The sequence below is a fragment of the Pagrus pagrus genome (genome assembly GCF_965226575.1).
Source record: "Pagrus pagrus genome assembly, chromosome: 3".
Lineage (NCBI taxonomy): Eukaryota > Metazoa > Chordata > Actinopteri > Spariformes > Sparidae > Pagrus > Pagrus pagrus.
This window is the reverse complement of record NC_140187.1, coordinates 17098360-17114138: the sequence shown is the minus strand read 5'-3', so window position 1 is coordinate 17114138 and position 15779 is coordinate 17098360. Positions and strand designations below refer to the sequence as shown.

The 15779-nt window shown below is 43.0% G+C and overlaps 1 protein-coding gene across 1 annotated transcript in view; it reads right to left on the bottom strand.

Moving 5' to 3' along the window:
- erc2 (ELKS/RAB6-interacting/CAST family member 2) overlaps positions 1-15779 on the bottom strand; it is a 42204-nt gene that overhangs the window by 11969 nt on the left and 14456 nt on the right. Inside the window, exons 3-12 of the mRNA XM_084348842.1 lie at positions 15253-15276; positions 13648-14082; positions 13279-13353; positions 9090-9245; positions 8010-8177; positions 7310-7477; positions 6148-6285; positions 4700-4840; positions 4306-4446; positions 2117-2232 (exon numbers count right to left, since the gene is read on the bottom strand). Coding sequence (XP_084204968.1) covers positions 2117-2232; positions 4306-4446; positions 4700-4840; positions 6148-6285; positions 7310-7477; positions 8010-8177; positions 9090-9245; positions 13279-13353; positions 13648-14082; positions 15253-15276 — 1562 coding nt within the window. The remainder of the gene's footprint in view (positions 1-2116; positions 2233-4305; positions 4447-4699; positions 4841-6147; positions 6286-7309; positions 7478-8009; positions 8178-9089; positions 9246-13278; positions 13354-13647; positions 14083-15252; positions 15277-15779) is intronic.

The window sequence follows — 15779 nt, the reverse complement described above, 5'->3', positions numbered from 1 at the left end:
GATACTGTCCGTCACAAGCTGATAAGAGCTCAGTGTGGACTCATCTCGCCATTGTTGCAACAGTTTGTAACTCTCCATGAAGCACATTACAGTGGAACACATCACCCTCGAGACAATATGCAGCCACACATGTCAACACAGGTCGCAGAGGTGCAGGAGTTATACAGAGCCAGAGAGCATCCACCAAAACACTGCAGTGATCTCCAACCACGGCCGGTACCTCAGCTAAACCGCACCACCACACTGAGACGAGAGGGAAGCGTGGCAACACTGACAGAGACAACATGCAACAAGGTCGACCATGTCATGCAAACCCAACGAAGCTGCACAGTCTTTGTGATTGTCAGTCAAAAGAATGTAGAAACAGAAAGCAACGGGGACCGAGTCGATCTGTCGGCAATCGAGAGGTTTCATATTTCAAGCATGAGGAGCGAGTTGTCTCAGATGTGTGTGTCTATATGTGGATTTTGATATGAGTTTTAAGCTCTTTATGTTTTTTTTATGCATTTGAGGATTGTAGGAACTTTACTTCATGTTATTCTCCTGATTCCTTTCTGTATTGATTTATCCTCCTTTTGTGATGCATTACGTTTTCTAATGAAAGCATCATGAAAAATCCATGACCTCGGTATAATTAAAACTTTTCTGCACCTGCAATTTTACAGAAAGCTTCACAAAATTGCAGGCAAACTCCCACACAACATTTATTTGCAGTGTTTCGGTACTAGGCCATCATCAGGCAAATGGATTTGTCAGTGTGCGGGAGTTTGTTTGCAAGTGTTTGGTCTACTCGTCCCTCTCCTACTCAACCAGCTCATGATTTAGATGTGCCAAGTCTTTTTTGTATTTTGCTACCAGCTATAAAAGTCATTATCAGTGCATCCCTTGAAACAACATACAGTCTTGACTTGGACATTTACTGGGATCCTAAAATATACTGAATAAGAGTCATATACCAAAAACATAGAAAATAATACATATTATCATTGTTAAATATCATTTAGTAATGTGTTAAAATTAATGTTTTTTATTGGAATTGATTTTTGGGGGAAATGATTCTCTGCACCATAAAAAAGCAAATGGTGTGCATGTTGCCTTCGACTCATCTGAAACTCAAAGTTAACCTCTGGCCATGATAGTCATTCTGAGCTGCCCTCACCATGTGTCACTGTATGACAAAACAAAGTTGAAAGCTCTGGGATATCCTGTACTCAACATTTGCACTGATGGAGTCGCCTGACATCGCCAGACTAATTCACAAATGCATATTAGTCAGGAAGCTCTCAGTTCATTTCCGATTTCCAAGGGGCATCAACAACGGGCGCAGAACAAAACGCCTGCAACGAAACGTGTAACAGCGCTGAGCGACACATGCAAGTTAGGACAGTGCTTGGTCCATTTTCAAGCAGGAAAAAAATGGCGATCTGGTCACAAACGTTCTCAAATTATAGCTAAACAGTTAACGAAAATGTGTTTCCGAAAAGATTTGAGATTTTTGACAGTTTGATCCAAGTTGGATAGACCTACAACCAATGAGCGCAGTGAAACGTCATTTTTCAAATCAGGACGAGTGGCGCTCCACTGTCCCGTAATAGTATAAAAACCCATATTAGATAAACCGTTGTGAGTGGCCCGACACAGGCCAGGTCTCAGGGTAATCCTTCTGAATTGGAGAGTGACCAGACGTATCTGCCAGAGCATATGAAACATGTGCTTGCAGATCCGTCTGGTTCCCAGTCGACTGATGTTTAGTGATGGAAAACGTAGTCAGTTCTTGCATTGAGTGTGCAGATCTTTGTGCGCAAGCATAGGAAAATCTCACTGCAGTTAAACAAACGAATCACAGATAAACCAACTACAGAGCCACAATTCAAAAAGTTACAAATAAACAGATTCACTGCATAGCGTTCAACTCCAACTGACCAAATAAAGTGAACTTAAAATACTGTATATGCAGCACCAGTTTCACCACATGTGTCACAAACACAAACAGTAGCATAATGAGACTCTGGGTGCAGCATAAAGCCCATTATACCAGTACAGTGCGATGACCAACATGCATCTGGGTGGGTCGGTGGGTGAAAGCAGAACCTGTGCTGGGGGCCGGCATGATCACCATCTAGCATGTTTCAAAGAAGTTATCAGTGTCCTCATGCTTTCAATATGTGCCCAGGAGAGCTCAAGAGAGGGACTTACAGGATTGTTCATGTGACTGAATAGCTGCTCAGCTTGCTACATTGCAAACGGAGGGAGGGGTCGAGGAAGGGAGTGGGGAAACCCGGGAGAGTAAAGTGTTAGGATTTCGTTGGAGCCAGAGGAGAGAAGAGCAGGATGAGACATGTTACAGTACATGTTTTACAGAGCAGTAACATAGCCTCAGTAAAGCAGATGTTGTTACACGTTAAAGGCAACACATCACAGACAAATGCAGAGGAACAGACACGGGGACAGTCAGAGGATTATGGAGGGGGGAGGTATTTAATGAACTGACCGCTCCCTACAGCGGCCTGAACAAAGCAGTGCAGCCTGTTACAGGAGAGAGCATGATGGTAGCCTCATCCTCATTAACTGCGTTTTATATGAGGCAGGTTCACTGATACTTACAGGAGTTTGCTTTTTTCAAACAAGGAATTAGTCTGACGAAGGATTGTGGGTTTTCACAGTTTTCACATAAAGCAGGAGAACTAAATGAGCATTCAACCAAACTCTTTTAATACTGAGAATAAAAGTGTAATTGAGTATTTGTGAAGTCTCTAACTGTTAAAAAGTTAAAAGTGTTCCCTGGGCTCACAGTGAGCTAATTTATTTCTTCAGCTGAACAGTTCTGTTCAATTAACACAAGGACATCTCTACAGCCTTCACTCAGGGCAGCTCTCCACAGTCCAGTCAAAGTCAAAGCATTCATCACAACTAAAATAGGCAATTTTCCTTCTGGACCTCTTGAAATCATCTGAGGACATTCCTGATCTGTATAACAACAACAGTGAAAAAATTCTCCCTGTCTGAAACACATGATAATAGTTTTATATTCTTTCATTGTATTTTATTTCTCACCAATTTTATTTGTTTATCCATTTTTTTCTGCGGCCTAGTAGTTATAGGGAATCACGGATCATTTTGATACATATCCTGAGGTTGTTGTGGTATTGTTTGAGTTTAGGTGTAGATTTCAAATGCAGATCGTGTCATACAATCAGCTCCCCAAACTGTTACTACATGGACCTTGTAGTAAGATTGCAATGCCAACAACTGTACATTTGTGTGAACATGTATTCACTATGGTAGACTGCTCTGGTATCATGTCAGGACTCAGACACACCAAACCGACATCAAAGAGCTAGTGGCCATGAAGGCTGACAGTTGCGTCACCTCACACTGCCTGTGTCTCAGCCAAAGACGGCGGTTAGCCCACGGCTAAATGCATGAGAGGAGATACCTCTCCGTACACCCAAGTCACAGGAGTCTGTATTTGTCACTCAAAAAGGGAAACCAGAAACTCTGAATTGCAGATCGAATCAAGGATACGTCTGATAAAGAAGTTGCACATGGCACTGGCAAGAAGGCAGAAGATGAATCAGCGCTAAATGGGTGAAACCATGGATACTACAGTGACAGACTCAAGTGGGTGAACAGCCAATCAGACTGATTTCTCTCATCGATCTGCTCTACACGCTCAATCGGCCAAAAGCCATCTACAAGGGTTGACTGATGCCAACGGTGCAGGACACACTGCAACAACTAGGTCATGTGTGAGGGCCGCTAGCTTTACTGAACTTCACTGAACTGTGGAGGCTTTTTTTGCTCTGAATAGGACTGAGAACATTTCCATCCTTAAAGGTGCAATTTGTAAGACAACTGATTGTTGAGTATCAATCCCCAGTAGATACAGATGCTTTGTGTTGGTGGGTGGACCATACCAGCCCAAAGTGTAACCCAAAGCATCCGCGTTAGAGGATCTGGGAATGAGACACAAAAATCAACTTTCTCCAGAATCGCTTTTTGCACCTTTCACTGCCCCAAAGCTATTGACAGAATGATGGAGCTTTGAGTCCAAAATAACAAAAAGGAGGGATGACTGTGAAATTGTACTGTAGAACCGCTGCATAATTGCTGTGTTTGAGGTTTGTGGGTACTTCTGTTATGTGTAACCTTTGAATTATTCGTTGATTTTCGAACTGTGATGACACTAAAATAAACTGTACATCTACATACAAAATATACATTATGTTTCTTTGAATCAAAATCAAATCTACACATTATCCTGTGCTCATGTGAGTGATTCTGCACTGTGACGAGCACACTTACCTTCTGCAACTGCGTCTCCAACTTACTACACTCCTCTTTTTTCTGCTCGATGGCGATCTCCAGGGACTTGAGCTTCGAATCCTTTTTGAGGCCAGAGGATGCCAGCGATGAAGCGTGCTCCTTTAAATCGATGAGACTTGACTGCAGGTGGACAGACAGCAGGTTCAAACCAGGAGGTCTACAGTAACTAGGCCAGAGTGCCAGAGGCAGCGGCATAAATGTCATTTAAAAGCATAGTGACAGAAAGAGTTGCAATGTACGGCACACTGTGCAGTACACTAGAGTAGAGAAACATAAAGGCGCTGCATGTGTGATAATACGCAGTCATGTGGACACGTCCCTACACCCTCACACAAAAGGAAAGTCTCTTAGCTCTCCATGCATACTCACTGACCTCTTTCTCTGTTAACTCTATCTGCAGGTTGTTGACTTTCTCCTTCAGATCCTTGTTCTCCTTCTTGTAGGAATCCACTTCTTCCAGACGTTCTCTGTCTTCCCTCTCCCTTTGGTCCTTTAAACGCTCTATAATCCTCTCCTAACACAGACACACACACACACACACACACACACACACACAAACACACACAGACACACAAAACCAGAATTAAAAGTATTACACTGAAGAATTACCTTAAAGTTTGAGTTTTGCTGAGTGGGAGCAATGAGACACATTTATCAAGTGATTAACTCGTACTGACAGTGAGGCGTAAGATTAAGCTTTAAGTGCAGCACTTTAGGTGGCATCTTTGAGTTTTAAGAAGTTTTCTTTGCAACCAGGAGTAAAAGTAAAGGATTATAACTTTTATCTGCCTCAAGGAGAAGAAATATGCTTCTTGGCTTTCTTGCTGAGATTAAGATGTGCAGATTGATACCAAACATGTCTGTACACTGCGCACACACAAGGATTCAGCAACCACCATCAGCTGGCTAACTTAGCTTAGCTTAGCATGCAGCTAGCCTGACTCTGCAAGGCTCAATAATCGACACATCATCTTTTACAAAAACTGAAGTAATGTAAAAATGACCATTAGCAGTTTTATGGGGGATTATGTGCCCCAACTCTCTCGAGATTTGTACACATCGTATATTTATTGTGCAAGTTGTAATTATGTTTTATAATGTGACAATGGCGTGGTTAAGATCTGGTTAGGTTTAGACACAAAAACACTTGGTAAGGTTAGGGTTAGGGAAAGATAATGGTTTGGGTTAAAATGACCACTCTCGTGAGTCATGGGTCTGGGGTTACCATCTAGAATATGACTGGCTGGGTTGCTGCTGGTTGTAGCTTTGTAAGCTTCATGTGACTACAAGAAAGCATTATGTTTATTTTCCAAAATGTTGAACTATTCCCTTAAAGCAACATTATGTAGAAATTGGCATTTTGTGCGACTTGGCACCCCCCACATTTTCTAAGTGAAACAGCACTGTCGTAAATACAAATCCCAGGTCTGTAACAATTTGCCAGACGTAATGTAGGTGACTACAAACAAAACTCATTATGTCATAACAATGTTATGTGTTAAAAACTTGCAACGCTGTGATCCTACCCTCTCACTGAAGTTACATAGTGCATTCACCCTATAACAAGACACTGTACCATCAAAATGATTTTGAAGCTGTTATTTTAAGGTCAAAAAGTTACATAATGTTGCTTTAAGTCCAAAATTTCAATTTTAGCAGTTTGATCCATAAACAGGCCATTATTATAAACTTTATTCATGTCAGTGGGACAGACACTGACTGTACGCTTTCATTAAAAAACCCTTTATGATAATGTTTTAGTCATGCAGCAGATGTTCACACTCATTGCGTCCACTCTAATGTCACGGTGATGCAGCATACCTTCTCTGACAGCGCCTCCTCCAGGGTGGCCAGGGCAGTGTCTGTGTTACTGGAGTCGGTCTGCAGAGACTTGACCCTGTCCTTCAGGTTCCCCAGCTGCTTGTCTTTGTCCCGCAGCTGCTCCTGCAGGTTCTCAATCTGACGCCGGGAGGAGGAGGCCGTGAGGATGGTGGTGGCACAAAGGAGAGGGGGAAAAAGACAGAGAAATAGAGGTAAATAGCATGACATGTTGTAATAGCTGGACTTCACAAAAGTCTTTGAAGATTAATACCATCTACAGACACATCATGTTCATAGCTTGAAATGTGCTGAGGCTTTACAACAAAGCAGTCTCCGTTTCAAAAAGAAACCGTCAGACTTTAAAGAGGAGTTTGAGAAGTAGATTAAGAGTAGAACGGATTATAAATCAAGCTGCCACCAGTGAGCTAATACAAAATTGTGCATTAAGACAACTGTAAAAACTATTAAGAGAAACAAAATAACCACATCAGAGGAAAACAAATATCTAGAAATCACAAGAGATGACAACGAGAGATAAAAGTGGACAGATGAGGGAGAGACGGTGTTATAGAACAAGAGAGGAGGGAAAAAAGCAAAGGGAATGGGTGAGCAGGTCAGGGTGAGAGGGAGAGTAACACTGAGTATTTATAGCACACAGACACACAACCACACACACACACACACACACTAGAGCCAGTGAGGCAGAAATATCTTCTTGCTTGTCTTTCTTTCTATGGACACTTTCACCCTGAGAGCAACAGAGACTCTCTCACTCTTAATGGAGTGAGTAACCACTCTGCTTTGTATTTTTACAGAAGGACTGGTTTAGTCCAGGACACAAGAATGAAGAAGTGGTAGTTAACCTACAAAGATCTTTGCCTAAATAGTTTGATGTAACCAATAAATAACGTCAAAAACATTTTCCTCAGTTCATATTGCCACATTCAAACTTTCCATCCCTTCAAGTCCTTTCAGTAAGGCTGCAGCTAACGATTGTTTCCGTTATAAATTGTGAAAAATGCTCATCACAAAGGAAACGATTAGTCAATTATCAAAATAATTTATCAATTAATCTTCTTTCGATTGACTTATCAATCAATGGACAAATCATTGCAGCTCAACCTTTCAACAGAGAGCGTCTTCTCTCAACTCTGACTCTCACCTTCTTCTGCAGGACGTTGATCTTCCGCTCTTTGACCTCCAGCATGTCCTTTATGTCCCTGATCTCTCCGGCGAGAGTGCCCTTCTCCTCCGTCAGGTCCTGCAGCTGCTTGGTTTTCTTGTTCAGGAAGGACTCTTTCTCTTCCAGACGCAGACGCAGAGCATCCACCTGAAGCAAGACACAGAATGAAGACCACATACTAATATTATATATAATATAATATTATATATATACTAATAACACTAATTTGTTTAATGTGACGCGTAACTGAATAAAAAGCTTTATAGGAGTTATAAGACTTTGGCTTTCAAGTATTTATTCATCTTAACTTAATTTCTGTGCAGCTGTAGAAAAACACAGGTGCTGAGCGCGTATTTATCAGTGTGGTGGAGATCTTCAGTCATCACGGTGACTGTAAAGCTTCCACAGTTATTTATTTATTCCTGGAGCTTTTTGATGTTTTTTATCTACACTGGATGTGCTGTGACAGTACACTGCGCATTACCGTTTCTTTTGGTGGCGCCCTGAGTCACGGCGCAGTTAGCTTCAAGTCCCAAAGTAAATAAAGTGCTGATCTGATGTGCAGTAATAAGCCTCGGACCCAGGGAAAGCCTATTATTTGCTCAGTTTGCTCAGAGGCAGTGTACTGTTAGGTTGTTTAACTGTATGCGTACAAACAAATGGAGGATTTTTTTAGTACCTCTGTTTGCAGGATGGCAGCACGTTGCTCCTTGGCAGTGAGAGACTCTTTGAGCACCTCGATATGCTGTTTGCAGTCTGAATTCTGGTTGTTGAGGGTCTCTAGCTTTGTCTGCAGGGCCAGCAGCTCCGACTCCTTCTTCGACAGCTCCTGCTTCAGCTGGTCAATCTGCCGATGTGTGAAACAGACAATGTTTTAGCATCAATAGTGAAAAAGAGTGAGGAACCTCTTTTTCCGTAACACTGAGCTAGTCAGTGCAGCTTTTGCACTATTTTCATCAACGCGCTTTTCTCTCATTAAAAATGCATTTGGGACTGACTCCCCTGCATTCATCATATATTATACATCATCTCTATTCATGATTGATGAAAAGAGGTCTAAAAATAGAATAACAAAACTGTGGCTGGTCTGCGCCTGGGCGACTAATACGAGGAGCCGTATGTAAACACAGAGTCAAAGCTCCGGAGAGACATATGAGCCCGAGAGAGCCGAAGACACACACACACACGCACACACACACACACACACACACACACACACACACACACACACACACACACACACACGCTTTGACACCATTACAGATTTCAGGCGCTGTAGGTTTGCAAGTGTCTTTACAGTGTAGCTGCGACTACTGACACACACCAGCTGCAAATACAACCTGTCGTCATGGAGTGTGAATGTAAACACTGACTGGTCTCAAAACTAAAGACAAATAAAACTGGTACGCTTTGCTCTAAACAATGTGCATTACAATTGTCTGTAGCAGAAAAAATAGTAAAGTAATTAGCTTTAACACATAGTAAAGAAAGAAAAGTTCAGGATTTTATCATCATCATGCGCTTGCTGATTTAGCCGTTTTACGAATCTTTGACACTGAGCTCAAAAAGCAGCAGATAGCTGCCAACAGGACACTTTGCTGATGACACTAAACACTAAAGCAGCTAATTTAGGTGACACTTCATTTAGTATTCGCTGTGCGCATGCCTGCCTGTACCCCGAACGACACAATCGTCTTTGTTTTTCAGCCAAATTGTCACTGTTTTTCTACACGCATGCATCAGCGCAGACGGCATCTACCTTAGTCTTCATAAACTTGGAGTGGTTCTTGTAGACCTCCATCTGTTTGATCTCCTCCTCTCTGTCCTCTGTGTTCAGTAAGCCGTTCGCCTTCAGCATCTGGATCTCATCCTCCAGATCTCGAATGTTGCGCTCCAGAGAGGCAATTTTGGTGTCCTACACACAAACATGCAGAGGAGACACACCTCAAAACCCTGCCTGGCATGTCCACAAGTTGCAATGCTGCAAATAAAGCTGAACTAGCGACAAGAGTCCGGGACAGACAGAGAGACTGACAACAGAAGAGATAAAGGGAGGCGAAAAGACAGAGAGACAGCGAGATAAAGAGAGACTGGAGGAAGCTCTCTGGTGCGGGTGAGAGCGACTGCAGTATCTGTCGGTGAAATCAGAAGCCCTCTACCCAGCTCTTTGCAGCAGCTCAGAGGATTAATCACCATTGGGAAATATTGAGCACACATCCAGCACGGAGAGATTCAGCCAGGACAGGAGAAAAACGTGCAGACGGAGAGGACGAAAAGTAACAAGCCGTAGCTTTTTGCCGTAGTTGCTTGCAGATCAATGCAGAATCCAGTCTCTGGACTGCGCCTGTGAGTGCAGCTTTAGCTTCACAGCTTTTTAAATAAATAATACAACGTCTTTAAGATTAGCCATGGTCCATCTCCCCCTCCAGCAGTGCACAGAGCAACCTTGTTCCTTCCTGCCTTTCTCTCTTTTTGTGTCTCTCCCTCTCTCTTCCTAGTGGCTCTGAACTTATGAACTTCTGGCCATTGGCAGGGTCACTCGTAGCCCACTGCAGAGGAACATGGGTAATGTATCGTAATGAGGAGTGGTAGGCTTTCCGAGAGGGCTCAGAGGTGTTGGCGTCAATGCATGAGCACTGCACATGCACATGCACTTCGCCCTGCCGCTGCATCTCACCTCAGTCTCCATGTTACGAGACGAACATCAATAAAGTAACATCGCTGCGTTAGAGACAAGACACCGTACCTTCAAAGGAGGGAGATTTTTATTCCATCCACATGTAATCACTGGTACATCGACCTGGTCAGTAAATCTTGCTCTTTATCTCTCTTCCCCCGCCTCTGTGTGTCTCTCTTTCTATCTATCTCCCTGCATACTGGCCTCTCACTGTCATAAACAACCACACCTGTTTCCATGGTAGCAGCAGGCAGGCTATATGCTGTGCACTGTCTCTGGTGAGTGAGGAGGAGAGGGCGGGAGAGATGTAAGGGAGAGAGGGAGGGAGGAAGGATTATTCGTGCTTCCATCAGCATCAACACAGCAGTGGGAGAGAGGAGAGATGCTGGGTCTTCCGGCACGGCACAGGAGGAAGAGGGGAAGGGGGAGGAGGAGGAGGAGGAGGAGGCGGGTCTTCCCTCGCTCTGTATGCAAATCAGCAGGATCCCAGAGCACAGATGTCACGTGACCGCGCCGGAGGAGAAGCTGGGGCCTGCACAGTGCCGATGCAGCCGAGTGCGAGGGGCTGTGTCAGCTCAGCGATGATGTCATGATTTATTTTGAGGAAGTGATGTCAGGCCTCTGCAGTGAGGCTGGTGGTGTCTACAGCGGTGGATCCACACTTGTTGTACACATCAGCCGTACAACAAGTGTCGATCTGAATCAACGTGTTCACCTTAGGAACGGAATTTAAACATGTTTGCATGTTAAGAATATGCAAAACGATGTATGTATCTTGTAATGAGCTGAGCTGGAAGCTAAAAACACGCTTGATGGTGGTGGGTGGGGTCTTAAAAACTGCAATCACAGTCTATCTTCTTAATATTTTCTAATGTAAAGTGAATGTTTGTCTCATTATTTACTGTAAATGTCCCTTAAATTTCCCCTGAAGCTATAAAGTTGCATAAAACATCACATACATTTCCTCCATGTTCCTGAATACATTTCACTATTATATTTTAAGTGTATGATTCAAATCTAAGAGTCCACGTTAAGACGATCTGCTTACATCAAATAGGAAAATTCTAAATATCTTGCGCATCATTTGATACACATTTTGCTAGAAATCAGTTTGGAATAGTTGGTGTCTTCAAGCTGTTTTTAAATCTAAAAGAAAACTTATGGGGGGGAAAAAATGTATGTATATGTATAATGGAACTAGATGGCACTCGGCTTGTGCAGCTCAAAGTGCTAAAAAAAATATATTTTAAATCTCAACAGCAACGTCTCTTTCCAGAAATCATGACCCAGTTACTCAAGATAATCCACAGAGCTCTTTAAGAAAAGTTTCATGTAGGAACCTGTATGGTAAAAAGTACACAAAAGTCATACTATGACCCAGTAAAAATCATGATATTGTGTTAAAATATAACTTTGTGTCAAAGTGAAAGTCGCTGATACAAGTAGTAGTTGAGTAAAACTTTTTAAGTATCTGATATTAAATGTTTTTAAGAATCAAAAGTAATATTCTGGAAATATATGTACTGAAATAAATACATTTCTACACCTGCCAACCAGATCACCCCACAAGAGGAAGCATGCATCTACTCTTGAAGAAGAGGCTCGTGCTTGTGCGTGAAAGCACAGGACGTAAACATGAATGCCTTCAACCTCGGGTTAGCTGCAAGGTTAGCTATCTTAGCTAGCTTAGTTAGCTTGCCTGTGGTCCATGAGTAGATGCGTGCTTCCTTCTGGGTGGAGATACAGAAAGAAAATAGTTCCTACGTGCTCACAAGAATGTCTGTGGATTATTATGAGTAAACAGGTCATGATTTCTAGAAAGAGACAAGCAAAGCCCCTCTGCACAAAACTAAGCTGAAATGATGGACCTACATTCTGTGATGTTTTCAGACGGTCTGTAATATTGAAGAGTGTCTCGTCAACAGTTAATACACCATCTCTTGTCATTAAAACAAGTGTGATGCAGCTTGGCACGACTGGAGCTGCTGCGCCTCCTCAGCGAACCACGACAGCTGTAATGTTGAACAGTAATATTGATTCTTGTTGATGTTTACACAACCGCCTTGTGAGCAGATAAACAGTGTGTCTGCATGTCTGTGTGCGAGGAGGAGAGATGGAGAGATGTGTCAGTGTGTTGACTATTGACTCAGCTGCTGATGATCGCAATGACAACAATAGATTCAGCAGAACACACGCCGGCGTGGGCCTCTGTTGAGACACGCGGCGGTTAACATGATAAAAGGCCTTAAAATGTTAGTGACTCAAACACATGAATACAACATCTGTACTTTTAACATCCCTTATTTTATACAGGCGGTCCATGTGTATTTTGTATATTGACATGATCCCAGTGAATAATTTCCAGAGACTATAATAGGAGGAGTACAGAGGACTGACAGAGAGCTTCGTCACACTGTGCAACGACAATCACCTGGTGCTCAATATCAACAAAAACCAATGAGCTCGTGTTGGACTTCCAGATGAACAGCAGACTCTCTGTTGTGATCCAGCGGGAGGAAGACCTCGGGGTCCAAATAAAACAAACTGGATTGGACAACACTGCAGCCCTCTTCAGGAAGGAACAGAGCAGACTGTTCTTCATGAGGAGATTTAAATCCTTCAGTGTGTGCAGATCTTCTATCAATCTGTAGTGGCCACCACTCTCCTCCTCGTAGTGGTCAGGATGGAACTGGACGGTATGGAAGCAGTTGCAGAGAGGAGGACGAGGGGCAAAATCAAACCCATCTAGGATAACCCTTCAATCGTCTTCAATACGACGAGGTGTGGCAGCTCACCAGATCATCTCGCTCAGGTGTACAATAGGAGCTTCAGGCACTCATTAGGGCCCACTGCCATCAGACAGTACAGCAGCAGCGAAGAACAATGACATCCTTAAGAACACTGTTTGTGCCAAGTGTAGTGACATCATCTCAAGGTGTTCCCGACGTGTCATGTTTACGAGAATGGGACGGACGTGAGGTCCCAGTTACCTTCGAAATTCAGTCATGTTCATCCTTTTGTGGAGGTGGATGTTTGTGCCAGATTTGAAATTCCCTCAAGGCGTTCCGGAGATATCCGCAGTCGTGAGAGTGAGACACGGACGGATGGACAAATAATTATTGCCTCCAGCCAACGCAGAGACATTACAATGACTTCATATGAATTACTCCATGAAGCATAATTTAAAAGAATAATTATGAAGAATAAAGTTCTAATAGTATCTGCGGCATGTGACTATAATCAGGCTGTATATTGTGAGTCAGGCTCTTACTTTCATCTCTATGATGGTCTGCAGGGCCTTGGTTTTGCTTGGATCTTGATGCAGCTGATTTCTTCTGTGCAGTTCCTTGAAGAAAACGCACAACATTGTGTTATCACCTCTCCTGAAAGGAGGATCACTGATCCCACCATAAATGCACATCTGCACGTTTGTCTTTAAACATTTAAAATATTCCATGCAGCTGATCTGCAGTTTTCACTTTACATTTCATAATCAATATGCTACAGTATGAGCAGCAGCATAGAGCATATTGATTATATGACACTCTGCACTGCCCTCTAGTGGTGGCAAAGTAACAAAACAGCTCATTTTAAGTGTTATACAGTAACTTTAATACATTCATATCTGTCCATAGAGTACCTCTCGCAGATGGATGTTCTCCTTCTCCTTTTGATCCAGAATGACCTCCAGGTGTCCGAGCTGCGCCTCTGCCTCAGCGATGCGCCTGGCTCTCTCCTGCTCCTCCTCCTCGGTCACCCTGCCCGGCCCCGGGGGCAGCCCTTTACTCTGCAGCATCTCCAGCAGCTTCTTAATGGACTCGTCTCTGGCGCCCAGTGTCTGTTTCTGGGTCTCGATCCTCAGCTCCATCTCCTCCAGGGTCTTTCTCAGCAGGAAGAGCTCCTTGGCCTGCCTGTCATGTTCGGCCTGCAGCCGACGGAAGTTCTCCTCCGTCAGCTCGATGGTGGTGAAGTGGTCGGAGGCGGAGCGGTTACCGCTCTCCTGCTGCAGCAGGTGGTTCAGGTCTCGCTGTGTGCGCAGCTCATCCTGCAGAGCCTGGATGGTCATCTGGAGATGCTGACGGAGTTCAGAGACATGCATACAAACACATAATTATTGTAATAAAGTTTAGGAAGAAGACACTACACATATAAACACACTTCTGAGGTGCTGTTGCACACAGTTCTGTGGAAAAATGCAGGTCAAACACAGGGAACAAATCACTTACCTATTCTTAAAGGCAAATAGACTGAAACTGGTATTGTTAAAAGATAATATGGATTTTTTGAGGATTTTTTTTTCTTTATTCTGGAGGAAGAATCAAATTTAAATCCTTTGGAATCACAGCCAGAGATTCTTTTAATTATATTGAAATAAATCAAAGCTGTCACACTTATTACTTGATTAGTGTGCTGCGAAATGTTGCTCTGTTTTTAGTCATGTGGGCAGAATTAATGAGGTTGTTAACTTGCTAATCAAAGCAGAAGACCACCCTGATGATTCCCGGCAGTGCAGCAGAGGTCTTTGCTCTCTGACACTCAGGCCTGGATACAAATACTGTGTTTCAAACCTCAGAGGAGGCATCTAGTTAAGATGAAAGGGCTCTGCAAGATGATCAAGCATCATGTAATAAAACACGGCACGCTTATGATTAATTAGATGGGCAGTTGCAAGTGGTGGATATGGAAGGCGGCCTGATGAAGGCGTGCTGCTTGTCTGAGAAATTTTTTGTGTGTGTCCAGAATAAAATACAATAAAAACACACACCATTAAGCCTAATATATCTTATTGGTTCAACAATGTTAGGGCTGAGTTTCTGTCACAGACTGACTTTATGAAACGTTCTTCCAGCATGTATCTCCAGAGAGAAGTCGATCCATGTCCAGAAAAAGGCCCAAACAAGACTCAGAGGAAAAGAAACAGATTCTTACAGTTAAATAAAACCCACTTACAGGAGGTCTGGGGTTGTAGGGTTTGTGGTTTTTACAGAGGGATGGAGCACTACACACGTTCAGATCGACACGATTAAACAAACAAATCACTCTTTGTAGTTTTACAGTGTTTACAGGGGAACATATGAGGGTTGACAGGAGAAGGAGGCAGGCTGAACTGCTGGAAATAATCCACTTTCATAGGAGAGGAGGTTGTAACAGTGCAAAGGGATTGCCAGGTGTCTGAAAATACACGGCACACTGCAGGTGACTCTATGTTGTGCACACAACACGTGTTGCAAACATAGGGACAAACCTTGGTTCTCCTGGCATCCAGCAGCTGCAGAGCATGGGCAGAATGAACAGAAACAGAACAAATGTATGGTAAAAACAGAGCGTCAGAGCATGATGCAACAGAGACGGATGATCAACACGAAGCAGCCAGAGATTTCAAATGAGAGCCAGCCTTCAGTCTGTCCAGCTGTCTGATCATATTCACAATACACCTACAGACAAAATGTGACTTATCACTGAGGTTACCTTTCTGGAAAGAGATGAAGATGCGTTTTTAAATGGCTGTAAAAATGGTTCCAATAAAATCAACTATGATCACACATACTGATCTGGTATTCGAGATCCAAAACATTGTTATTAGTAGTAGCATTAATATTCATAGTCATAAACAACCTCCACATTACGCTTGTTTAAATATCCACAGTGCTAGTACAGTAGTAGCATTAAAGGGTGACTGCTTATGTGAAAAATAGTAGAATAAAGTCTTTTGTGGTTCCAGAGGAAGCTGCATGTAATCTGATGAATTGCCTCCAGTGATGTCACTCAGTT